Source organism: Amblyraja radiata, chromosome 21, assembly GCF_010909765.2.
Source record: "Amblyraja radiata isolate CabotCenter1 chromosome 21, sAmbRad1.1.pri, whole genome shotgun sequence".
Taxonomy (NCBI): Eukaryota; Metazoa; Chordata; class Chondrichthyes; order Rajiformes; family Rajidae; genus Amblyraja; species Amblyraja radiata.
The window spans coordinates 5,209,496-5,236,536 of record NC_045976.1 but is presented as its reverse complement, the minus strand read 5'-3'; the positions used below and the strand labels follow the sequence as shown (position 1 = coordinate 5,236,536).

At 51.4% G+C, this 27,041-nt stretch overlaps 1 protein-coding gene across 1 annotated transcript in view; it reads left to right on the top strand.

Moving 5' to 3' along the window:
• Nucleotides 1-25,548, top strand: part of hal (histidine ammonia-lyase) — a 52,507-nt gene extending 26,959 nt beyond the window's left edge. The window contains exons 8-17 of the mRNA XM_033039411.1: nucleotides 1,983-2,130; nucleotides 5,387-5,482; nucleotides 7,043-7,101; nucleotides 8,564-8,644; nucleotides 10,099-10,164; nucleotides 11,000-11,165; nucleotides 17,855-17,989; nucleotides 21,006-21,114; nucleotides 21,695-21,764; nucleotides 25,120-25,548. Of these exons, the coding sequence (XP_032895302.1) occupies nucleotides 1,983-2,130; nucleotides 5,387-5,482; nucleotides 7,043-7,101; nucleotides 8,564-8,644; nucleotides 10,099-10,164; nucleotides 11,000-11,165; nucleotides 17,855-17,989; nucleotides 21,006-21,114; nucleotides 21,695-21,764; nucleotides 25,120-25,248 (1,059 nt within the window). The 3' untranslated portion in view covers nucleotides 25,249-25,548. The remainder of the gene's footprint in view (nucleotides 1-1,982; nucleotides 2,131-5,386; nucleotides 5,483-7,042; nucleotides 7,102-8,563; nucleotides 8,645-10,098; nucleotides 10,165-10,999; nucleotides 11,166-17,854; nucleotides 17,990-21,005; nucleotides 21,115-21,694; nucleotides 21,765-25,119) is intronic.
• Nucleotides 25,549-27,041: the final 1,493 nt, after the last annotated feature.

Sequence of the window (27,041 nt, the reverse complement as noted above, 5' to 3'; positions counted from 1 at the left end):
AAGGCAGGAACGGGGTACTGATTGTGGACGATCAGTCATGATCATATTGAATGACGGTCCAGGCTTGAAGGGCCGTATGGCCTACTCCTGCACCTATTGTCTATTGTCTAACTCTAAACTTATTTCACTCCCCCAAGCACAGCCCCTGGAGAGGTTAGTTACAGATTTGCCTGATTTCATGAGGAAGTTTTGACCAGCCTGGCTCTGCTCACTAATAGTTCAATAGTGTAGTATTTGTCACAAATGCAACTGCACATTGACATTCCGTTTGCATATTTACACACGCGGGCACCACCATTTTTGGCGAGGTTATCCAAAGTCCAAAGTCCGGTCGGCCCGCACGTTTGATGCACTGGAGCAGTTCCCACAATCCGACTTCCATCTCCTCTCCTCTCCCGGCCATCTTTGTGTCACGGGGGCACCTCCTGCATCTTGAAGGTGCTGGAGGCATTACCCCGGTTCACCCTCCCACTGGCCTTTGCCCCTCGCGCCTGACGTCTACAGCTCCCTCCTGGTCCCACTGACCAACGAGCCATGGCAGCTATATTGTCCATGACCACAAGATGATGTGTGAGGTTGTGCGTTTAGCCCTTGGTGCTGGATGACTGTAGGGTTGTTGTCCCCAGCTGACCTTCTGGGGCATGTCCTTTCATGGAATATTTATCCAGGCCCTGGTCACCCTGTCAAACCACTCATCGTTCCACCGTGAAGCCAGAATCTTCTCGTCAGTACCTGGGCTTCTGTGTCGTCCAATAATCCCAAACCACTTGGAATATTGTGAGGAGCCTTGGGCCCCCATATCTGAGGAAGGTTCTGCTGGTTTTGGAGAGGGTGCAGAGGGAGTTAATGAGAATGATCCCAGGAATGAGTGGGTTAACTTGTGATGAGCGTTTGACGTCACTGGGCCTCAGAATGAAAGGACGTTCCTTTGGAAAGACGTGGAGGAATTACGTAAGTGAGATTTGGTGAATCTGTGGAATTCATTGCCACAGGTGGTTGTGCACAGTGTGCCAGTGGGTCAGTAACACTGGGGACAGTGCTGGGTCTGGAGTCTCAACACTGGAGCCAGTGCCAGTGTGACATCACTGGGGCCAGTGTCAGTGGGACAGCACTGGGGCCAGTGCCAGTGTGACATCACTGGGGCCAGTGTCAGTGGGACAACACTGGGGCCAGTGCAAAAGGGACAACACTGGGGCCAGTGTCAGTGGGACAACACTGGGGCCAGTGCCAGTGGAACATCACTGGGGCCAGTGCCAGTGGGACATCCCTGGGGCCAGTGCCAGTGTGACAACACTGGGGCCAGTGTCAGTGGGACAACACTGGGGCCAGTGCCAGTGGGTCTGCGACACTGGGGTCAGTGTCAGTGGGATAACACTGGGGCCAGTGCAAAAGGGACATCACTGGGGCCAGTGTCAGTGGGACAGCACTGGGGACAGTGCCAGTGTGACAACACTGGGGCCAGTGCAAAAGGGACAACACTGGGGCCAGTGTCAGTGGGACAACACTGGGGCCAGTGCCAATGAGACAACACTGGGGCCAGTGCCAGTGGGTCTGTGACACCGGGGTCAGTGCCAGTGAGACAACACTGGGGCCAGTGCCAGTGGAACATCACTGGGACCAGTGCCAGTGGGACAACACTGGGGCCAGTGCCAGTTGGGACATCCCTGGGGCTAGTGCCAATGGGACAACACTGGGGCCAGTGCCAGTGGACAACACTGTGGCCAGCGTTGGGCTGTCATCGATAGCTGGACCATTTATTCCTCATCATCCGTTTCACTGCAGCTGCTGAGCTTCACTGCCCTCACACTGCGACTGACTGTATTGCTCCCCAAGGGGCCAGCATAGACTGGATGGGTGAATGTCCTCCTACCCTGTCCTGGCACTTCTAACTCGCTGCTCCGTGTCTCTGGGTTTGAATGGTGTGGGGGCTGTTTCTGCGGCGACGGTGTTAACGGCATCCCGTGCTTTGTGTTCACACCCAGGGGCTGGCGCTGATCAACGGGACACAGATGATCACGTCTCTGGGCGCTGAGGCAGTGGAGCGAGCCGTGGCCATCGCCCAGCAGGCGGACATTATCGCCGCACTCACGCTGGAGGTTCTCAAAGGCTCCACCAGAGCCTTCGACAGCGGTGAGTGACCAGTACGGAGCCCGCACAGACTGTCCTGCTTGAGGAACTTGAGGCTCCTTCTCCCACTGACCGTCCACCCTCTGTAACGCCTTCACAGTGAGTGAATGCTGACTGGCAACAATGCCGGCCTTACATACCTTCACAAGTCCACAGGTTCTGGGAGTAAAATTAGGACATTTGGCCCATTGAGTCTACTCCGCCATTCAATCATGGCTGATCTCTGCCTCCTAATCCCATTTTCCTGCCATCTCCCCATAACCCTTGACACCCGATCAAATCAAGAATTTGTCTATCTGAATTTGTCTATCATTAAAAACATCCACTGACTTGGCCTCCACAGCCCTCTGTGTCAATTAGTTCCACAGATTAACTACCCTCTGACTAAAGTTCCTCCTCACCTCTTTTCTAAAAGAGCGTCCTTTAATTCTATGACCTCTAGATTTCTAGATTCTTCCACCAGTGGAAACATCCTTTCCACATCCACTCTATCTATGCCTTTCATTATTCTGTAAGTGTCAATGAGGTCCACCCTCAACCTTCTGAGCTCCAGCGAGTAGAGGCCCAGTGCCAACAAACACTCATCATGTGCTATCCCACTCATTCCTGGAATCATTCTTGTAAACCTTCCCGCGACCACAGATCGCAGCGTGCCCACCCATAGCCAACGCTGGTAAATAAACCAGGGTGGCACAGTGCCGCACATGGTAGAACAGCTGCCTCACAGCGCCAGAGACCCAGGTTCGATCCACACCTCCGGTGCTGTCTGTGAGAAGTTTGAGTGAATGAATGATATTTTATTGTCACATATCTTTTGTTTTGCATACACAAGGTATGCAAAGTATCGCCACCTAAAGGGCACCGACAAAGTATCGCACACCAGGTCCTCCTTTGTCATGCACGTTCTCCATGTGACTGCGTGGGTTTTCTCCGGGTGTCCCCGTTTCCTCCCACATCCCAAACGTGTGCGGGGTTTGCAGGTATCTTGGCCTCTGTAAAATTGCTGCTAGTGGGTGAGAATGTGGGACAACACAGAACAGTTGATGGATGGCCAGCACGGGTTAAGTGGGCCGAAGGACCTGTTTCAGCGCTGCATCTCTAAACTAAACTAAACATTAGTTTGCAAGGGATGCAGGTGCAAGCCTGAACTACAGTGTGGATGCTGCTTCAAGCCCGTTCTTCACACAGTACATAACTATTCCAGTAAAGAAATCCCAAATGACTCAGTTAAGAGAACCTTCACCACACAAGCAGCAGTAGAGTTGCTGCCTCACGGCGCCAGAGACCCGGGTTCGATCCTGACTACGGGTCCCGTCTGTACGGAGTTTGTACGTTCTCCCCGTGCCCGTGGGTCAACAATGTGGAAGCGTACACATGGAGTTAACGGGAAAGGGCGTGCAGGAAAGGTCATGGAAGTCTCCAGAAATAACAGACAGAAAATTGAAAAAGGGAGCAGAGTGTAAGGTTGGGTAAAATCGGGATGGTTGTGACAGGAGGGGTGGTCAACACCGACTTGAAGGTGTTATATTTGAATCAGGCACGTAGCATAAGGAACAGAGTGGATGAGCATGTAGCACAGTTGGAAATTGGTAGGTTTAATGTTGTAGGCATTACAGAGACGTGGCTACAAGAGGATCGGAGCTGGGAGCTGAATATTCAGGGTTATACATCATATCGGAAAGACAAAAAGCTAGGCAGAGGGGGCGGGGTAGTTCAGTTGGTAAGGAATGAAATTCAGAAGGGTGACATAGGATCAGAAGATGTAGAGTCATTGTGACTAGAGCTGTGAAATTAAAAGGGCAAAAAGACCCTACAGGGAGTTATTTACAGGCCCTCAAACAATAGCCAGGATAGAGGATGCAAGTTACATCAGGGGGATACAATTGGCATGTAAGAAAGGCAATGCTACTACGGTGGTCGTGGGAGATTTCAAAATGCAGGTAGACTGGGAAAACCAGGTTGGTACTGGACCTCAAGAAAGGAAATTTATAGTGCCTGAGAGTAAATAGCAGGACAGACAAAGGCGAGTCAGTAGATGTTGTTTACTTAGATTGTCAGAAAGCCTTTGATAAGGTGCCATACGTGAGGCCGCTAAGGAAGATGAGAGCCCACGGTATCAAAGGATAGATACCAGCATGGACAGCAGGTTGGCTGGGTAGCAGAAGGCAAAGCAATAAAGGGGGCTTTTTCTGGTTGGCTGCCAGTGACTAGCGGAGTTCCTCAGGGCTCGGTGCTGGGACCGCTAGTCTTCACGTTGTATATTAATGATTTGGACGAGAGGAATTAAGGCTTTGTGGCCAAGTTTGCAGATGATATGAAAATAGGTGGAAGGGCAGGTAGTGTAGAGAAAGCAGGGACTCTGGAGAAGGACTTGGACAGGTTGGGAGAGTGGGCAGAGAAGTGGCAGATGGAATATAGTGTAGCAAAGTGTGGAGTCATGCATTTTGCAAGTAGGAATAAAGGCGTAAACTATTTTCTAAATGTGGAGACAATCCAGAAACCGGAGGTGCAAAGGAGGTGGTGGGTCAGGCAGCAGCTCTGGAGAAATGGAATAGATGACCATCTGATGCAGATGTGGAAAGGTACAGAATAAAGCGGAGTCGGCATCGATGACTCAGGAAAGGTGGAGCCCACAATGGTCCATTGTTGGCTGGGGATGAGGTGATAGTGAAGGAATACAAATGGTGACATTAGCAGGAGGTCTAGGGTGGGGGAGGGGCAGAGAGAGAGAGAGGGGATGCAAGGGTTACTTGAAGTTAGATAACTCTATTCATGCATCAGGGCTGTAAACTGTCCGAACTAATCTCATCTGCCTGGACATGACGCATATCCTTCCATTCCCGCAATAACTACGTCATTATATAAATCTTTGAATCACCATGTTACAACGAGATGATGCAGCCTTTCTGAGAATAATTGCTGCCTCATGGTTACTGCTGGTGTTCAATTTATTAGTTCAGTTTAGTTTAGAGATACAGAACGGAAACAGGTCGTTCAGCCCACTGAGTCTACGCCGACCAGCGATCCCCGCACACTAACACTAGCCTACACACTAGGGACTATTATACCAAGCCAATTAACCAACAAACTTGTACGTCTTTGGAGTGTGGGAAGAAACCGGAGATCCTGGAGAAAACCCACGCAGTACAGACAGCAGCCGTAGTCAGGATGGAACCCGGGTCTCTGGTGCTGTAAGACGGCAACTCCATCACTGCGCCACCGTGCCGCCCTTAAACTCTCCTTTCTCCCGCGTGTTTAGACATTCACGAACTGCGGCCGCACCCTGGGCAGATCGAGGTGGCCTTCCGATTCCGCTCGCTGCTGGGCTCCGACCATCATCCCTCCGAGATAGCAGGTAAGCCCTCCCTCCCTCCCGCCCTCCCTCCCTCCTTCCCGCCACCACTGCCAGGAGGTTAGCTCCAATTCCTCAATGGTCCGATGCTTCAATGGATATTTATCGTCACATACTGTATGCAATTAAACATTACACGGCAAAATAAATGTTGCATATAATGCTGGTGCCGCCATGTTTGCCGCCATTTCATCAAGATCCAAGTCCCGGCCTGGCCAAGCGTAGCCATGGTGTCTTCCGCCGCTGCTCCACCGCTGTAGGCCGCGTGCGCTCAGCCTCTTGGACCAGCCGAGCCCCAGGCTGCTGCAGAGCCTCCAGCGGCCCACTCCCCCCACAGTCGGTCTGCTTACCGGCCCTCCCACCCACCCCTTCCACTCTTTTTTTTAACAAACAGCTTTTATTCAATTAAAGACAAATACAGAGTAATAACAAAATCGAGACTGCGGAAATCGAAAATCAGGACAGTTTACAAACACCAATCAAACAGTTATCAGATTACATTGTTGTTAACTTTTTTTACTATACACTCGACCCCCCGCGGCGACCAGCGTTCACGGAGGGCTACAGAGTCCCCGTGGACACCACGTGCTCCCTCTCCAGGGACACACGGGCACGGACATAGGCCCGGAAGAGGGGCAGGGAGTCGACTCTGGTGTGACCATCGACTGCCCGCTGTCTGGACCCGGGGGTGGCCATCTTGGTCAGGTCACAAAAGCAAAGCAGTCCCCACTCTCCCCCTTTCTCCCGACCCTCCCCCCTCCGTAGGATCAGGAGCCTGAGGCGAAAGTGCAGCCAAAACTTGAGGAGCAGCCCCTCCAGACTCCTTCCACTCTGGGTGGGAGAGCCGGGTCTACACGTGCGTTCAGTTCACTTTAGTTCAGTTTAGTTTATTGTCACGTGCACCGAGGTACAGTGAAAAGCTTTTGTTGCGCGCTAACCAGTCAGCAGAAAGAAAATACATGATTACAATCGAGCCATCCACAATGTACAGATACATGATAAGGGAATAACGTTTAGTGCAAGGTAAAGCCAGTAAAGTCAGATCAAATATAGTTTGAGGGTCACCAAGATAGTAGTTCAGGACCGCTCTCTAGTTGTTGGTAGGATGGTTCAGTTGCCTGATAACAGCTGGGAAGAAACTGTCCCTGAATCTGGAGGTGTGCGTTTTCACACTTCTGTACATTTTGCCCGATGGGAGGGGGGAGAAGAGGGAGTGGCCGGGGGTGCGACTCGGCCTTGATTATGCTGCTGGCCTTGCCGAGGCAGCATAAGGTGTAAATGGAGTCAATGGAAGGGAGGTTGGTTCTTGTTATGGTCTGGGCTGCGTCCACAATTCTCTGCAGTTTTTTGTGGTCTTGGATGGCGCTGTTTCCAAGCCAAGCTGTGATACATCCCGATAAAATGCTTTCTACGTGGGTTCTCCGTCTGCGGCGGGTGAGCCTGGCATAGCGGGCGGGTGAGCCTGGCCTAGCGTGCGGGCCCTCGGTCTTGGGGCTCTAGCTCCACGGGGTCTCTCTCTTCCCCTTCCGCTTCTTCCTCGTAACATTGTGCTCTCCTTCACAGAGAGCCACCGGTTCTGCAACCAGGTGCAGGACGCCTACACTCTACGATGCTGCCCACAGGTAGGCACTGCCCACCATTTGCCAGCAGGTACTGGCACGGCTCTCGTCTGTCAAGGTGCACAGCCACGTTGCTCCTGGCATCTTTATGCCCTTGTCCCACTTATGTCCCTGTCCCACTTATGAAACCTGAACGGAAACCTCTGGAGACTTTGCGCCCCACCCTAGGTTTCCGTGCGGTTCCAGGAGGTTCACGGAGGTTTTTGTCAGTCTCCCTACATGCTTCCACTACCTGCAACCTCCAGCAACCACCTGCAACCTCCGGGAACCGCACGGAAACCTTGGGTGGGGCGCAAAGTCTCCAGAGGTTTCCGTTCAGGTTTCCTAAGTGGGACAGGGGCATTAGTCAGCAACTCTACCGCTGTGACAACGTGCCACCCCAGAAACTATTTATTTCTATGTACTCCGTCCGTTCCTCTCTCAGACCCCTCAAAGCCCAGCACCAGGTCCACCCAGCTTCTCACAGCCATCAACGTCACTGTCACAGCCGTGATATTTGATCGGGTAAACATTTCAAAGGTTCAAAGGTTCAAAGGTTCAAAGGATATTTTATTGGTCACATACACCTAGGTGTAGTGAAATGCTTCTTGCCAATGCAGCACATAAAGAAAGAATACAGACATAACATTAATAAGAGATTTAAACATAAAGAACATCCCCCCACAATGGCTCCCACCATGAGGGAAGGCACAAAGTCCAGTCCCCAACCCCAAAGCCAACAAGGCCGCGCCGGTTGGAGCTCCACAACTGGCGATCTCGTCGCGAGATCCCAGGCTCCCGGTGTAAAGTTCGGCGCCGCTGCCCGCAGCTGGCCGCTCCACAGGCCCGCAGCTCCGCGATGTTGTTCCCGGCAGTCTTCAGCTCACCGGAGCTCCAGCGCGGCGACCCAGGCAAGGCATCGCCCGCTCCACGATAGCGCTCCAGCGCTGTGCCGCTGCCGAAGCCGTGGTTCTGGGCGGTCCCCGTCAGGAAACACCGCTCCAGGCCCGCTGGTAGGCCGCGAGGATGGGTCGAAGCTGCAGCCCGGAGAAAAGCTGCCTCTCCGACCAGGTAGGGACCCTGAAAGGTAGTTTCCCCCTTCCCCCCCCCCCCCCCCCCACCCCCCACATAAAAAAGTCTAGAACTCCAGAAACAAAAACACTTTAACTAACTAAAAATAAAAAAAAGATGAAAAGACAGACAGCTGCTGGCTGAGCAGCCGCGCACAGGTCAGCGCCCCCTGTTGGTCATTTAAAAAAGGGGGAATGAAAGGCTGCACTTAGAATTGTTATGTCATTTGCAATCTATGTTGGAATCAGGCAATTGGGGACAAGTTGGTCGATGTGGGCAAGTGGTGCCGAAGGGCCTGTTTCCACACTCTCTGACACGTGGGCTCTACGAAACCTGATGCTAACATTAAATGTGTACGTTTACATTTTGAAAGGGGTTAACTTTGTGTTTCATGCCCTCATGTGGCCTCCCACAGGTACATGGGGTGGTGAACGATACCATTGCCTTTGTCAAAAACATCATCGAGACTGAAATCAACAGCGCCACGGACAATCCAGTATCCTTTGTCAGCTTCCCCTGAGACCACGGCACTCCTCACCTCCCTGTGACCAAGTGATTGTAACTTGGACAAGAAGTGCAGAGGAGAGAGTCAATACTGCACGGAGTGTGCATGGACATAAAGGATAGAAATGGCTACAGTGGCACTTGATATCGCCCACTCAAACAGTTATTTAACTGGCCACTGAACTAAGTAAAGGAGTCATAAGGTCATAAAGGGCCTGTCGCACTTGGGCGACATTTTCGGTGACAGCCTTAAAAGAGGTTGGCGCGGCGTGGTCGCAGCATGACGCGGAGTGATGTAGGGTGATGCGTGTAATGATGCGCGGTGTCTCCTTGCCGCCGCTGGATTTAGGAATGTTCAAAATCTTTCCGCGACACCTGCGTGTCTTATCATGACGTACGCTGACGTACGCTGATGTCCTGCAGGTGACCCATGGTGACGCTAGGTCATGACCTCGGCTAATTCATTTTGCGACAGCCTGCGCCATCATGCGCCAACCTGTTGTCCTCAGATGTCGTAGACAGTGACGCAGCAGGTCGCATCTTGCCGTGTCGTGTCGCGGGCGGACGTATGTTGACTTCGGCTGTCGCAGTTTGACGTCTGTGCAGTCGCAGGATGACGTAGGCGGTGTCATTGGCTGTCGTATGTTGTCGCCATTGAAGTTACGACGTCGGCTGACGCAGATTGCCGCAGCTTGATGTCATCTGTGTCGTAGCCTGGCGTAGATGTCGTACAACTTGACTGTTTATCGGCGACTGTGGCCTCAGTCACTGGCGGACGCAGTCGCCTTTTTAAAAAAATCATAAAGTGGGACAGGCCCTTAAGTGATAAGAGTAGAATTAGGTCATTCGGCCCATCAAATCTACTCTGTCATTCAATGATGGCTGATCTATCTCTCTCTCCTATCTACTCCCCATAACCCCTGACACCCGTACTAATCAATAATCTATTTGTCTCAGCCTTTAAAATATCCACTGACATGGCCTCCACAGTCTTCTGTGGCAATGAATTCCACAGATTCACCACCCTCTGACTAAATAAATTTCTCCTCATCTCCTTCCTTAAAGAACGTCCTTTAATTCTGAGGCTGTGACCTCCAGTCCTAGACTCTCCCTCTAGGGAGAGACTCTGCCTCCAAGGTGTTGGACACAGAGCTAGTGATGCTGCCATCCATCTGATGCCATGGTGAACAGTGGAGGTTCTGCATTTGATGTTACAGAAGCACTGTAAACCGTGGAGATGTTGCCCATGCAGCCACACTGGTGAGTAGGGAGATAGGGTGACAGGTTGCAATCACTGAAACCTCTGGAAGAAGTTTTATTCAGGGCAATATTAAATCAGCATTTCATTCTGGTGCAGACCAGAACTACCTGTGTAGTTTGGGTTCCAGTTTGTTAACCTCTGTAGATGTCACTATCTCTGGTCATAGACCTTAACTCAGAGTTGAGATGGTGTTTGCAGAACGAGGAGAGACCATTTCTGGAGGAAACTTTCATGGAGAATATCCTGCAAAAGTAAGTGTTCTTTTTCGTTAAAATATTTACAGTTCAGATGAGAGGTTACAAGATAAGTTCATAAGTTCTAGGAGTAGACATAGGCCACTCGGCCCATCAAGTTTACGCTCTTCTACTCTCCCTCTCAACCTCATTCTCCTGCCTTCTCCCCATAAATCCTGACACCCGTACTAATCAATCTCCACCTTAAAAATATCCATTGACTTGGCCTCCACAGCCATCAGTGGCAATGAATTCCACAGATTCACCATCCTCTGGCTAAAGAAATTCCTCCTAATCGTTCCAAAGGAGATGAGTTGTTGGAAGCTGGGTTATTTGGATGAAATAATGGGGAGGTAGATACAGGCAGCATCTCTGGACAGAAGGACTGAGTGACTTTTCGAGTCGAGATTCTTCTTCAGACTGAGAATCAAGGGAGAGGGAAACGAGAGATATGAAAGGGGGATGTATGGAGAGTAAAATTTAATCCGGAGGTTAGTCAGACTGTTCAGAGAACTAAGATGGTGGAGGGATGAAGAGAGAGGGGAAGCAAAGGTTACTTGAAGTTAGAGAAGTCAATATTCATACCCCTGGGTTGCAAGCTGTCCAAGCGAAATATGATGTGCTGGTCCTCCAATTTGAGTTGGGCCTCACATTTCTATGTGGAATGTTTACATGGCAACACTAGTTCAGTGATGTAGAGGCACAGGGAACTGGCTCGGTGGGCTGAAGGGCCTGTTTCCATGCTGTATCTCTAAAAGTATAAAGTCTGAAAAGATGCTGCCTGACCCGCTGTGTTCCCCCAGTACTTTGTGTTCTGACCAGTGTGGTGATAACGTTTTTTGTGTTTACGCAGGCCCTTGACTATCTGGCCATCGCTGTCCATGAATTGGCTGCTATCAGCGAGAGGCGCATCGAGAGGCTGTGTAACCCATCCCTGAGTGAACTGCCTGCCTTCCTGGTCAACGAAGGCGGCCTCAACTCCGGCTTCATGATCGCTCACTGCTCAGCAGCTGCCCTGGGTGAGTCACGGCCTGACCTTCAATAAGCCCAGCGCTGCCTGCCACCACAGTGGAGAAAGCAGCATGGTGTGTGTATATGTGTATGTGTGTATATATATGTGTATATACACACATACACACACACATGCACACACACACACACACACATATATATATATATTTATATGTGTTTGTATAGATATTTAAATATATATACATGTGTGTGTATATTTGTATATATATATGTGTTTATATACATATATCTGTATATACACATACAATATATATAGATATATGTAGTGTGTATGTGTGTGTGTGTATGTGTGTTTATATATATCTATATTACTAAAAGTCTGATCTTGACCGCTTTTGGCTCGCTGTGGTGTGATTTCTGAGAGAACGCTGCCACCTACGGCCGTCATTTTTGGCCACCTCGCGCAGAGCCCCCCTCCGCCTTCCGGGACCAGAGGATTTTTCCCATCGATGAAAAATCAGAGATATATTCATGTTTTAAAAAAATTCCCCATTCTCTCTGCTGTCCCCACTGGTGGCAGGGGGGAGGGACTATAAAACCCGGAAGTGTAGTCCCTCACTCAGTCTCTGCCAGACCCAGGAAGCGAGTGGGTCACGGCTCTCTGGGCTGCGAATAACACTGAACGCACGTCTACTCCACGCTGAGTCCCCTCGATGCGGCTGTAAGATGGCTGCTGCCCAATTGTTTGCCTCGCCTTTTTAACAAGTTTGTGTTCACAAAATGAATTTTGGTTGTCGGGTGGCTGCTGCCCAATTGTTTGCCTCACCTTTTTAACAAGTTTGTGTTCACGAAATGAATTTTGGTTGTCGGGAGGCTGCAGCCAAATTGTTTGCCTTGGCTTGGCTTTTAAAATCGTTGCAAAAGTTGGCTGCCAGCCCAAGAATCCTTCGGCCCACAATGTCTATACTAGCACTCTGGAAACCAGTACCTTCAGCCTGCAACACCCATACTAGCGCAACAGACAGCCCCCCCCCCGCCCCCCCCCACTGGTGAGCAATATTAGAATTGGTGGAGAGGTGGAATATTGCGTTGGTGGCCAGCCCTCCTGTGTGATGCTGGGACCCAATGGGTCCCACTTAGTCTAGTATATATATATATATAGGTGTGTGTGTGTGTGTGTGTTTATATAGATATATATATGTGAGGCAGCATCTCTGGAGAGAAGAAATGGGCAACGTTTCAGGTCAAGACCCTTCTTACACATATATGTAAATATACATATATGTGTGTGTGTGTGTGTGTCTTTTTACGTAGGGTGGCACTGCTGGTAGAGCTGTTGTCTTATATCGCCAGACTCAGGTTCGATCCTGGCCTGGGAGCTATCAGTGTGGAGTTTGCACGTTCTCCCTGTGACCGCATAGGTTTCTCCCGGGTGCTCCCACATCCCAATGACGTACAGGTCTCTAGGTTACTAGGCCTCTCTAAATTGCCCCAGTGTGTCGGGAGTAGAGGCGAAAGTGGGATAACAGTGAAATATTGTGAAAGGGTGATCGACGGTCGGCATGTGACAAAGGGCCTGTTTCAATGCTGTATCTTTCAAAACTTCAATAAATAACTAACGGGTCACGATTACTTGACCATCAGCAGGAAGTAGAGGCTTTAGAGCTGGCTCGACCCGACAAGTGTGACATGATGCATTTTGGGAAGGCAAACCAGGGTGGTTGGTCACAGTGAAAGGGAGTGCTGCTGTCCAGCAGCGTGGTACATGGTACATGGTACATGGCACATGGCACATGGTGCATGGCACATGGTGCATGGCACATGGTACATGGTACATGGTACATGGCACATGGCACATGGTGCATGGTACATGGCACATGGTACATGGCACATGGTACATGGCACATGGTACAAGCCCATAAGTCCCTGGATGTGTCAGTACAGGTGGACACAGTGATGAAGAAGACAAATGGATGGTTGCCCACATCAGAGCTGCCACATCATCTTACTTTATTAGAGATTGGCACGATGGGGCCGCACGGTGGCGCAGTGGTAGAGTTGCTGCCGTACAGCGCCAGAGACCCGGGTTCAATCCTGACTATGGGTGCTGTCTGTACAGAGTTTGTACGTTCTCCCCGTGACCTGTGTGGGGTTTCTCCATGAGCTGTGGTTTCCTCCCACACTCCAAAGACGTACAAATTGTAAATTGTGTAGGATAGTGTTAGTGTGCACGGCAGTGGGGCAGCATAGTGAGGGGATATAGTGGGACACAGTGGTGGGGCACGGCGGGGCAAGGTGGGGGAGCACGGTGGGGGGGCAAGGTGGTGGGGCATGTTGGTGGGGGGGCATGGTGGGGCATGGTGGGGGGGCATGTTGGTGGTGGGGCATGGTGGGAAGTCATGTTGGTGGTGGGGCATGGTGTGGGGCATGGTGGGGAGGCATGTTGGTGGTGGGGCATGGTGGGGGGGGCATGGTGGGGGGGCGCATGGTGGGGGGGGCATGGTGGGGGGGGCATGGTGGGGGGGCGCATGGTGGGGGGGCATGTTGGTGGGGGGCATGGTGGGGCATGGTGGGGAGGCATGTTGGTGGTGGGGCATGGTGGGGCATGGTAGGGAGGCATGTTGGTGGGGTGGCATGGTGGGGAGGCATGTTGGTGGTGGGGCATGGTGGGGCATGGTGGGGAGGCATGTTGGTGGTGGGGCATGGTGGGGGGGCATGTTGGTGGTGGGGCATGGTGGGGGGGGGCATGGTGGGGGGGCATGTTGGTGGGGGGCATGGTGGGGAGGCATGTTGGTGGTGGGGCATGGTGGGGAGGCATGTTGGTGGTGGGGCATGGTGGGGCATGGTGGGGGGGCATGTTGGTGGTGGGGCATGGTGGGGCATGGTAGGGAGGCATGTTGGTGGGGTGGCATGGTGGGGAGGCATGTTGGTGGTGGGGCATGGTGGGGAAGCATGTTGGTGGTGGGGCATGGTGGGGGGGCATGTTGGTGGGGGGGCATGGTGGGGCATGGTGGGGAGGCATGTTGGTGGTGGGGCATGGTGGGGGGGCATGTTGGTGGGGGGGCATGGTGGGGGGCATGGTGGGGGGGCATGTTGGTGGTGGGGCATGGTAGGGAGGCATGTTGGTGGGGTGGCATGGTGGGGAGGCATGTTGGTGGTGGGGCATGGTGGGGGGGCATGTTGGTGGGGGGGCATGGTGGGGGGCATGGTGGGGAGGCATGTTGGTGGTGGGGCATGGTGGTGGGGCATGGTGGGGGGCATGGTGGGGCATGGTGGGGAGGCATGTTGGTGGGGGGGGCATGGTGGGGAGGCATGTTGGTGGGGTGACATGGGGGGGCATGGTGGGGGGGCATGTTGGCGGTGGGGCATGGTGGGGGGGGCATGGTGGTGGGGTGGCATGGGGGGGCATGTCGGGGCATGGTGGGGAGGCATGTTGGTGGTGGGGCATGGTGGGGGGACATGTTGGTGGGGGGGGGCATGGTGGGGCATGGTGGGGAGGCATGTTGGTGGTGGGGGCATGGTGGGGCATGGTGGTGGGGCATGGTGGTGGGGCATGGTGGGGAGGCATGTTGGTGGTGGGGCATGATGGTGGGGCATGGTGGGGAGGCATGTTGGTGGTGGGGCATGGTGGGGGGGCATGTTGGTGGGGGGGCATGGTGGGGAGGCATGTTGGTGGGGGGGCATGGTGGGGAGGCATGTTGGTGGTGGGGCATGGTGGTGGGGCATGGTGGGGGGCATGGTGGGGCATGGTGGGGAGGCATGTTGGTGGGGTGGCATGGTGGGGCATGGTGGGGGGGCATGTTGGTGGTGGGGCATGGTGGGGGGGCATGGTGGGGGGGCATGGTGGGGCATGGTGGGGGGGCATGTCGGGGCATGGTGGGGAGGCATGTTGGTGGTGGGGCATGGTGGGGGGGGCATGGTGGGGGGGGCATGGTGGGGCATGGTGGGGAGGCATGTTGGTGGTGGGGCATGGTGGGGAGGCATGTTGGTGGGGTGGCATGGGGGGGCATGTCGGGGCATGGTGGGGAGGCATGTTGGTGGTGGGGCATGGTGGTGGGGCATGGTGGAGGGGCATGTTGGTGGTGGGGCATGGTGGGGCATGGTGGGGGGGCATGTTGGTGGGGGGGCATGGTGGGGAGGCATGTTGGTGGTGGGGGGCTGGTGGGGCATGGTGGGGGGACATGTGGTGGGGGGGGGCATGGTGGGGCATGGTGGGGAGGCATGTTGGTGGTGGGGCATGGTGGTGGGGCATGGTGGGGAGGCATGGTGGTGGGGCATGGTGGGGAGGCATGTTGGTGGTGGGGCATGATGGTGGGGCATGGTGGGGAGGCATGTTGGTGGTGGGGCATGGTGGGGGGGCATGTTGGTGGGGGTGGCATGGTGGGGAGGCATGTTGGTGGGGGGGCATGGTGGGGGGGGCATGGTGGGAGGCATGTTGGTGGTGGGGCATGGTGGGGCATGGTGGGGAGGCATGTTGGTGGGGTGGCATGGTGGGGCATAGTGGGGGGGCATGTTGGTGGTGGGGCATGGTGGGGGGGGGCATGGTGGGGGGGCATGTTGGTGGGGGGGCATGGTGGGGGGCATGTTGGTGGTGGGGCATGGTGGGGGGGACATGTTGGTGGGGTGGGGCATGGTGGGGAGGCATGTTGGTGGGGGGGCATGGTGAGGCATGGTGGGGAGGCATGTTGGTGGGGTGGCATGGTGGGGCATGGTGGGGAGGCATGTTGGTGGGGGGGCATGGTGGGGAGGCATGTTGGTGGTGGGGCGTGGTGGGGGGACATGTTGGTGGGGTGGGGCATGGTGGGGAGGCATGTTGGTGGGGGGGCATGGTGGGGCATGGTGGTGGGGCATGGTGGTGGGGCATGGTGGGGAGGCATGTTGGTGGGGGGGCATGGTGGGGGGGGCATGTTGGTGGTGGGGCATGGTGGGGGGGCATGTTGGTGGGGGGGCATGGTAGGGAATGGTGGGGAGGCATGTTGGTGGGGGGGCATGGTGGGGGGGCATGTTGGTGGGGGGGGCATGGTGGGGCATGGTGGGGGGGGCATGTTGGTGGTGGGGCATGTTGGTGGGGGGGCATGGTGGGAGGGCATGGTGGGGCATGGTGGGGGGGCATGTTGGTGGGGGGGCATGGTGGTGGGGGGGGCATGGTGGTGGGGGCATGTTGGTGGTGGGGCATGGTGGTGGGGCATGGTGGTGGGGGGGCATGGTGGGGAGGCATGTTGGTGGGGGGGCATGGTGGGGGGGCATGGTGGTGGGGGGGCATGGTGGGGGGGCATGTTGGTGGGGGGTCATGGTGGGGAGGCATGTTGGTGGGGGGGCATGGTGGTGGGGGGGCATGGTGGGGGAGGCATGTTGGTGGTGGTGGGGCATGTTGGTGGGGGGGCATGTTGGTGGGGGGGCATGTTGGTGGGGGGGCATGTTGGTGGGGGGGCATGGTGGGTGCAAGGGGAGAACCTCAGGGAAATGGTTGGATTGGAGCACATCAGTCACCACAACAGATTGGATGGCCCTGGGCGACTACACACCCGGCTCCACAGAGACACCTCACATGGGCTAACTACTCCCCGCACAGCGGCCGGCACAGAAACATGGGGAAAACAAGGTCAATTTTGTAAAGAGTAAGTGAACATTGTTTGCGATGAGATCAGAATAATTTTTTTGTAATAAACTAATGGAACTCCAGTGTGTGACCACCTATCTGAAATAGCTGACAGCACCGAGTATGTTGTAGATTGTTCGTTTTCTCTGTGAACTGTTGATGGACGCGGAGCTGAAAATGGGGGCTAGAGTGCTGTCCTTGCTGTGAAACATGCTCATCGCATTTAGTTTAGTTTAGTTTAGTTCCGTTTAGTTTTGAGATCCCTGCACACTAACACTATCCTACACAATTTACAATTATACCAAACCAATTAACCTACAAACTTTTACTTCTTTGGAGTGTGGGAGGAAACTACAGCTCATGGAAAAAACCCGCGCAGGTCACGGGGAGAATGTACAAAGTCCATACAGACAGCACCCATAGTCAGGATTGAACCTGGATCTCTGGTGCTGTATGGCAGCAACTCTACCGCTGTGCCACCATGCCACCCCCACCATGTTATGGAATGTGTAGTTCCCATTGCAACAAAGCGTTTCGCTGTGCCTTGGTACATGTGACAATAAAGTATCATTGTAAAAATGTGACAAAATACTGCAATGGGGTCCGTGGTTTCGCAGACAAGAAGGGAATGATTTTATTTAGTTCATTGCTACTCCATCCAAGAATTATTTCTGATCATAAGTTCATAAGTTCTAGGAGCAAAATTAGGCCATTTGGCCCATCAAGTCTACTCTGCCATTCAATCATGGCTGATCTATCTTTCTTTCTCAACCCCATTCTCCTGCTTTCTCCTCATAGCCCCTGACACGCGTACTAATCAAGAATCTGTCGATCTCTGCCGTAAAAATATCTATTGACGGCCTCCACTGCCCTCTGCGGCAATGAATTCCCCAGATTCACCACTCTACGGAAGGTTAGAAAGTATTGTTGCTGTTTCTCTTCCATGAACTGTGATCATAAAGTCATAAGGTCATGAGGAATAGGAGTAGTATTAGGCCATTCGGCCCATCAAGTCTACTCTGCCATTCAATCGTGGCTGATCTATCTCTCCCTCCTACCTTCTCCCGATAATGGTCGTGTAGATTACTGTTCCAGTTTGCTGAGTAAGTTGGAAATGTTTTATTGTTAAATCTCCAGTGTCTGAGAACAAGGTTCTGTGCCACCCGTCATCAGTGGACTCGCTGTCCACCAGCGCTGCCACAGAGGACCACGTCTCCATGGGCGGATGGGCTGCCAGGAAAGCACTGAGGGTCATCGAGCACGTCGAACAAGGTCAGACTATGTCCCGGGGACTGAGAGACTCTGATAGTTACCAGGAACAACTTGGAACCTGATTGCAACTAAGGTATGGTGGCACGGTGGCGCAGCGGTAGAGCCACTGCCTTACAGCGGCAGAGACCCGGGTCGATCCCGACTACGGGTGCTTGTCGTACGGAGTTTGTACGTTCTCCCCGTGACCTGCGTGGGTTTTCTCTGATATCTGTGGTTTCCTCCCACACTCCAAAGATGTACAGGTTTGTAGGTTAATTGGCTTGGCGTATGTGTAAATTGTCCCTAGTGTGTGTAGGGTGATGTTAATGTGCGGGGATCACTGGTCAGTGTAGACTCGGTGGGTTGAAGGGCTTGTTTCCGCACTGTCTCTCTAAAACTAAAACTAATTCATGGCACTGAAGATACACCATGAGTCTTTCAGCTTGCCCAGATAGATATAAGAGATCCACTCGCATTGCCTCTAAAGATTAATGGGCCTGTCCCAGTTGGGCGATTTTTTTCAGGCGACTACAGGCGACTAAGCTGTCGCCACATGGTCGTGAGTAGTTGCCCAGAGAGTCGTAGCGCCTTTCTGGTCGCCGCTGGATTTTCATTTTCGGAGACAGTCGGCGACAGTGGGTTTGACGCCAATGAGTGTAGCTTAGCTTCTCCTGACGTAGTTGCTGTTGGAGTTGTCACCAGGTTTACGTAGGTTGTCGCCGGTGCTGACTTCGTTATGTTTTGTTGTTAAGTTAAAATGTTCTATTTCAAACTTTATGTCGAGGGGGGTTCAGTCGCTGTTTTTTTTGCGACTTGCTACAACTATGACAGTCGGCGGCAGTCGCCTGAAAATAGCCTAAGTGGGACAGGCCCATAAGGAGTTCACCTGATGCCCTGGCCACTATTTATCTCTCAATTGACATCACTGGGATTAGATTAAACACTAATTCTCAACACATCTTGAGAACTGGAAGTACAAATTCAAAAATTGGAAGCAACATCAAATTAGGAGCATTGCTGGTATTATAGGAATAGAGGTATCTGAAGATTGTTCTGCTATTCAATGAGATCTTGGTAAATCTGTGTGTAATTTGATGTGCTTCAGGTACATGGATAGGACAGGTTTGGAGGGATGCGGACCAAACGCAGGCAGGTGGGACTAGTGTAGATGGGACATGTTGGGCGGTGTGGGCAAGTTGGGCTGAAGGGCCTGTTTCCATGCTGTATCACTCTAGGACTCTATATGGCCAGAGTGAGGACCACCGTAAATTGGAGGAGCAGCACCTCATATTTTGTTTCGGCAGCCTGCACCCCAGCGGTATGAACATTGACTTCCCTAATTTCAGGTAGTTCTTACTTTCTCCTCCCCTTCTCAGCTCTCCCTCAGCCCTCTGGCTCCACCTCTTCCTTTCTTCTTCCCCCCCGCCCCCACCCTCACATCAGTCTGAAGAAGGGTTTCAGCCCGAAACGTTGCCTATTTCCTTCGCTCCATAGATGCTGCCTCACCCGCTGAGTTTCTCCAGCATTTTTGTCTACCTAGGACTATAACCCAGCTTTCTCACGCGACCTCTTCATACCTGTGATTCTTAAACAATTCTCAATTTTAGTATTATCGAATGTTCTGGCATTAAGAGTCAAGGTAGTCAAGAGTGTTTAATTTTCATTTGCACCAGGACCCGAACAATGAAATTATTTCCCCCTGTAGCTTTACAAGCACATAGAAACATAGAAACATAGAAAATAGGTGCAGTAGTAGGCCAATCGGCCCCTCGAGACAGTACATTAACATAGAACAAATAACTATACATTAGACTATCACAAATCAATTATCAGTCATGTGCAGGAAGGAACTGCAGATGCTGGTTTACACCGAAGATAGACACAAAATGTTGGAGTAACTCAGCGGGACAGGCAGTATCTCAGGAGAACATGGATAGATGATGTTTTGGGTCAGAGTTATGAAAAGAACAAATCAAAGCCAGCAAGGATGATCAAGGAAAGGTGGAGCCCACAATGGTTCATTGTTGGAAGGTGATAACGAGTGACACAAACAGAAACTAATATGACATCTAGGGTGGGGGAGGGATGGAGATAGAGGGGATGCAAGGGTTACTCGAAATTAGAGAGATCAATATTCATACCGCGGGGGTGTAAGCTGCCCAAGCAAAATATGAGGTGCAGTTCCTCCAATTTGTGTGTGGCCTCACTTGACAGTGGAGGAGGCCCAGGACAGAAATGTCAGTGTGGGAATGGGAGGGGGAGTCAAAGTGTTTGGCAACTGGGAGATCGCGTAGGCCAAGGCAGATTGAGCACCAATAATGGTTCTTTATGAAGTATTTATTCTTTGTTCTCCTTGAAGAAAGTTTAGCATGGAGGGAGGACAAGGCATTCCATGGTTTAGTTTGGTTTACAGATGCAGCATGGAAACAGGCCCTTCTGCCCATCCAGTCTGTGTTGACCAGCAATCCCCGCACACTAACACTATCCCACACACAACTTACCAAAGCCAATTAACCTATAAACGTGCATGCCTTTGGAGTGTGGGAGGAAACTCGAACACCTGGAGAAAACCCATGCAGGTCCCGGGGAAAACGTACAAACTTCAAACAGACAGCACCCGTAGTCAGGATTGAACCTGGGTCTCTGGCGCTGTGAAGCAGCGACTCTACCGCTGCGCCACCTTGTTGCCCTTGGGAGATTACAATGGGATGCCGCGGGAGAGGTTATATTTTATCGAGACCATGCTGTGCCGTTAGGAAGTTGCATGACAGTGATCTACAGTTTACCAACATGCTCATTTATTTAATTAATGATATGAATGGGTGTCAGGGATTACGGGGAGAAGGCAGGAGAATGGGGTTGAGAGGGAAAGATAGATCAGCCATGGTTGAATGACGGCGTAGACTTGATGGACCGAATGGCCTAATTCTGCTGTGATCACTTATGAACATGAGTTCACCACAAATTGTGTACTTTGGACATGTATCGCTCTTGCTTGTTATTCTCCATTTTGATTGAGTGCTTCTGTTTCATTCAGTGCTCAGCATAGAACTGCTGGCCGCTTGTCAAGGCATCGAGTTTTTACGCCCACTCCGGACAACAACACCTCTGGAGAAGGTCTACGATCTGGTTCGCACGATAGTGAGGTACGTTCGATGTCCTTGGCTCGCGTTTGAGCGCGGACTGCCCAACATGCTTCCACTCAAGTTAGGCACAAAGTGCTGGAGTAACTCAGCGGGTCAGGCAGCATCTGTGGAGAAAAGGAATGGGTGACGTTTCGGTTCGAGACCCTTCATCAGACTGAGAGTGGTCTATCCCAATGTTTAAGAAACAGTTAGACACGTACATGGATGGGACGGTTTGGAAGGATGTGGGCCAAACGCGGCAGGTGGGACTGGTGTAGATGGGACATGTTGGGCGGTGTGGGCAAGTTGGGCCGAAGGGCCTGTTTCCACGCTGTATCACTCTATGACTCTATAATGAAAGCAGTCACTGAATACATCAGTAATAGGGCTGCATGGTCGCACAGCAATAAAGTTACTGCCCTACAGCTCCAGAGACCCGGGTCGATCCTGATTATTCTCTCCAGAGATGCTGCCTGACACGCTGAGTTACTCCAGCGTTTTATGTCTATCTTCGGTGTAAACTGGCATCTGCAGTTCCTTCCTACTGCAGGAATGGTTCCACTCAAGTTGGTTCAAGTTTTGTTACTCTTCTGTTTTCCAGGCCTTGGATTAAAGACCGATTCATGGCACCGGACATCGATGCTGTCCATCAGTTGTTAATGGAGAAGAAGGCAAGTTGGTGCTTCCCAGGGTTTATGCAGGATACAGACATTAACAACGGACTTTGTTTCAGGCATGAAACCTCTTGGATCACCTGAGCCGCTGAGTTACTCCAGCACTCAGTGCTTGTTATAGAGTCATAGTGAAACAATGTGGAAATAGGCCCATTGGCCTAACTTCCCACACAACAACACATCCCATCTACATTAGTCCCATCTGCCTACGTTTGGTCCACATCCCTCTAAACCTATCCTATCCATGTACCTGTCTAAATCTTTCTTAAACATATAGTACCTGCCTCAACTACCTCCTCTGGCAGCTCGTTCCGTACACCCACCATTCCTCTCAGGTTTCTAATAAATCTTTCCCCCTTCACCTATGTCCTCTATCCTCTGGTTCTCGATTCCCCTACTCTGGGCAAGAGACTCAGTGTGTTTACCCGATCTATTCCTCTCACAATTTTGTACACTTCTATAAGATCGCCCCTCATCCACCTGCGCTCCAAGGAATAGAGTCCCAGTCGACTCAACCTCTCCCTATAGCTCAGACCCTCTAGTCCTGGCAACATCTTCGTAAATCTTCTCTGCGCCCTTTCCAGCTTGACATCTTTCCTATAACATGGTGCCCAAAACTGAACACAATACTGTAAATGCGGCCTCACAAACATCTTATATAACTGCAACATGACCTCCCAACTTCTATACTCAATACTCTGATTGATGAAGGCCAAGCTGCCAAAGGCCTTTCTGACCACGGTGCATACTGGACTATTGCAATTACTTAGCAATTTTTTTATTTAATAATTGTGAATGAAGTATTTTTTAATTAATTTTAACCATCTGAGTTGGTTTTAATCCCATTTTGAACGTAAATAAGTTATTGCAGCATTTGGCCCATTCAGTCCATACGGATTCCCAATCCAGTTAGTCCCAATCCTCCCTCCATCCACACTGCCACATGTGGACCCAGTCACCCTCATAAATTCACCCGCTTCTCCGGGACCAACCATATTGAAGCAACAACCAAGAAAGTACACCAATGTCTCGACTTCCGTAAAATGCTTAGGAAGTTCGGCAGAAGTCTCACCAACTTCTACAGATGCGCCGTGGAAAGCATTTTATCGGGATGCATCACAGCTTGGTTTGGGAACAGCTCCATCCAAGACCGCGAGAAATAGCAGCGAATTGTGGACGCAGCCCAAACCATCACACAAACCAACCTCCCTTCCATTGACTCCATTTACACCTCACGCAAGGCCAGCAGCATAATCAAGGAACAGTCGCACCCTGGCCACTCCCTCTTCCCCCCCTCTCCCTTCGGGCAAAAGGTATAAAAGTGTGAAAACGCACACCTCCAGATTCGGGGACAGTTTCTTCCCAGCTGTTATCAGGCAACTGAACCATCTACCACATCTAAAGAGCAGCCCTGAACTACTATCTACCTCACTGGTGACCCTCGGACTATCTTTGATCGGACTTTACTGGTGTTATCTTGCACTAAACATTATTCCCTTTATCATGTATCTGTGCACTGTGGACGGCTCGATTGTAATCATGTATTGTCTTTCTGCTGGCTGGTTAGCGCACAACAAAAGCTTTTCACTATACCTCGGTACACGTGACAATAAACTTAATTAGGGTTCAAACCGGGACGGCAAATAAAGAAAATCTCACACAGCAGGGATGAGTTCCTCCAACAAGTCGGTTTATTTCAGTATAAACTGGAGAACATTCCTAAAAAAACTCAGAAATGCAGTGGCATCCCAGAGATCTTACAGCATTATATAGTGTTCAGGTTACAATAGTTACAGATTAGACAATAGACAATAGATAATAGGTGCAGGAGTAGGCCATTCAGCCCTTCAAGCCAGCACCGCCAATCAATGTGATCATGGCTGATCATCCCCAATCAGTACCCCGTTCCTGCCTTCTCCCCATATCCCCTGACTCTGCTATTTTCAAGAGCCCTATCTAGCTCTCTCTTGAAAGCATCCAGAGAACCTGCCTCCACCGCCCTCTGAAGCAGAGAATTCCACAGACTCACCACTCTCTGCAAGAAAAAGTGTTTCCTCGTCTCCGTTCTAAATGGCTTACTCCTCATTCTTAAACTGAGGCCCCTGGTTCTGGACTCCCACAACATCGGGAACATGTTTCCTGCCTCTAGCGTGTCCAAGCCCTTAACAATCTTATATGTTTCATTGAGACACCCTCTCATCCTTCTAAACTCCAGAGTGTACAAGCCCAGCTGCTCCTTTCTCTCAGCATATGGTGTTACAGATTCTACGGTGTCACAACAAATCATCAAGATCCTGTTCTTAATTGGGGATTGTGACTATTAGTTATTGATTTATACCGGACTAACCTGACTACAGTTACCCCAATCCTTGTAGAAAACAACCCCTACTTTGCGAAAACCCTCGCAGGTCACGGGGAGATTGTACAAACTCCGTACAGACAGCACCTGTAGTCAGGATCGAACCTGGGTCTCTGGCCCTGTACGGCACCGCTGCGCCACCGTGCCGCCCAATATTGTGGAAACAGGCCCTTCAGCCACTGAGTGCACGATGATTTACTTATCCTGTGAATGGTCTCATAGTATCACTCACATATATTGCTATCATTGTTTTAATTAACTGCTTGCTGCTGTCTAATCTACTCTAATCACTGCAATTTTTTTCCTAATGACCTTTATGCTGCCTTTAATAAGTTAGCCTAATTGCTGTACAATTGTACGGTCCAGGGGTATGGAAAAATGTCACTGTCACTTGTTGGACTATGACTTCAGGCTGAATCCATGGTTCGTGGCACTCGGGTCAAGATACCCGCCTGATATGGGAGTGATATATCTCGGACTTGCTGCTGAATTGCTGCTCTTGGTGACCGGTGAGTGGTGAATCTGTGGTAATCTACATGTGTACGAAGGGACTGAAGATGCTGGCTTAACCCGAAGATAAACACAAAATGCTGGAGTAACTCAGCTGGACATGCAGCATCTCTGGAGAGAAGGAATGGTCTGAAGAAGGGTCTTGACCCAAAACACATCCATTCCTTCTCTCTGGTGTGATAGTCTGGGCTGCGTCCACAATTCGCCTGTCCCGCTGATTTACTCCATCGTTTTATGTCTATCTTCTGTGGAACTCTTTGCCACAGAAGGCTGTGGAGGTCAAGTCCAATAGTTTTTTTTAAGGCAGAGATAGACCGATTCTTGATTAGTACGGGTGTCAGGGGTTACGGAGAGAAGGCAGGAGAACGTGATTAGGAGGGGGAGATAGATCAGCCATGGTTGAATGGCAGAAGAGGCACAATGGGCCAAATGGCCTAATTCTGTTCACTTATGACCTTATGACCGGCCTCCTTCTCTCCACAGGTCTGGGAGGTGGCCAACCCTTACATCGAGAAGTACCGGCAGGCAAACCTGCCCGAAGAACGGCCCGGCTCTCCGACCGCTTTCACCATGCCCTCTGGTTCCTCCAGCAAGCGATCCCGGAAAGAATAGCACAACAGATTGGCAAACCATCCACAACCCTGGCACCTTCACACAGTTCTGCCACATGTTTTTTAAACAAACTGTGCAGTTCCAAGTTTAAAGATAATACAGGTTGATTGATGGACACTTTAATTCTTACGTACGGTTAAATTGCCAGAATTGCATTATCATTACGTAATGAAACGCTTAAATGATTAAAATGATCAATAATCCTTCTCAGTAACTCTAGTATATTGTCGCAGTTTTGGCACCTGCAATATAACCCATTACATAACTCAGTATTTTTAATAATAAATATTTTAATCCTTACTCCTCTGTCTCTTACTCTGAATTACTTTGTCTTATTATTATGCAGTTCTTACTTGCTTGAAAACTAAGAACTACAGATGCTGGAAGTAGATCATAAAAATAGGTGGCGCAGTGGTAGAGTTGCTGCCTTACAGCGCCGGAGACCCGGGTTCCATCATAACTTCGGGTGCTCTCTGTACAGAGTTTGTACGTTCTCCCCGTGGGTTTTCTAGGGGATTTCTAGTTTCCTCTCACACTCCAAAGACGTACATGTTTGTAGTTTGTTCAAAAGGGAACTGCAGATGCTGGAATATCGAAGGTACACAAAATTGCTGGGGAAACTCAGCGGGTGCAGCAGCATCTATGGAGCGAAGGAAATAGGCGACGTTTCGGGCCGAAACCCTTCTTCAGACTGATGGGGGGTGGGGAAAGAAAGAAGGAAAAAGGGAGGAGGAGGAGGAGCCCGAGGGCGGGCGGATGGGAGGGTGGGAGGAGACAGCTAGAGGGTTAAGGAAGGGGAGGAGACAGCACGGGCTAGCCAAATTGGGAGAATTCAATGTTGATGCCATAAGGACGCAAGGACCCCAGACGGAATATGAGGTGCTGTTCCTCCAATTTCCGCTGTTGCTCACTCTGGCAATGGAGGAGACCCAGGACAGAGAGGTCGGATTGGGAATGGGAAGGGGAGTTGAAGTGCTGAGCCACCGGGAGGTCAGGTAGGTTATTGCGGACTGTGCGGAGGTGTTCGGCGAAACGGTCGCCCAACCTACGCTTGGTCTCACCGATGTAAATCAGCTGACATCTAGAGCAGCGGATGCAGTAGATGAGGTTGGAGGAGATACAGGTGAACCTTTGTCGCACCTGGAACGACTGCTTGGGACCTTGAATGGAGTCGAGGGGGGAGGTGAAGGGACAGGTGTTGCATTTCTTGCGGTTGCAACGGAAAGTGCCCGGGGAGGGGGTGGTGCGGGAGGGAAGGGAAGAATTGACGAGGGAGTTGCGGAGGGAGCGGTCTTTGCGGAAGGCAGACATGGGGGGAGATGGGAAGATGTGGCGAGTGGTGCGGGCACGTTGGAGGTGGCGGAAATGGAAGAGGATTATGTGTTGTATTTGCCGGCTGGTGGGGTGAAAGGTGAGGACCAGAGGGACTCTGCCCTTGTTGCGTGTGCGGGGATGGGGAGAGAGAGCAGTGTTACGGGGTATGGATGAGACCCTGGTGTGAGCCTCATCTATGGTGGCGGAGGGGAATCCCCGTTCCCTGAAGAACGAGGACATTTCCGATGTAGTTTGCACATGTTTGTAGTTTGATTGGCGTCAGTAAAATTGTAAATTGTCCCTGGTGTGTGTAGGATAGTGTTAATGTGCGGGGACTTGGTCGGCCGAAGGGCCTGTTTCCACGCTGTATATCTCAAACTAAACTAAACATGATGCCAAGTTAAATACAATACAATACAATACAATTGTAAACTGATCACATCTGTCTGCACATGATCCATATCCATCCACTTCCTGGA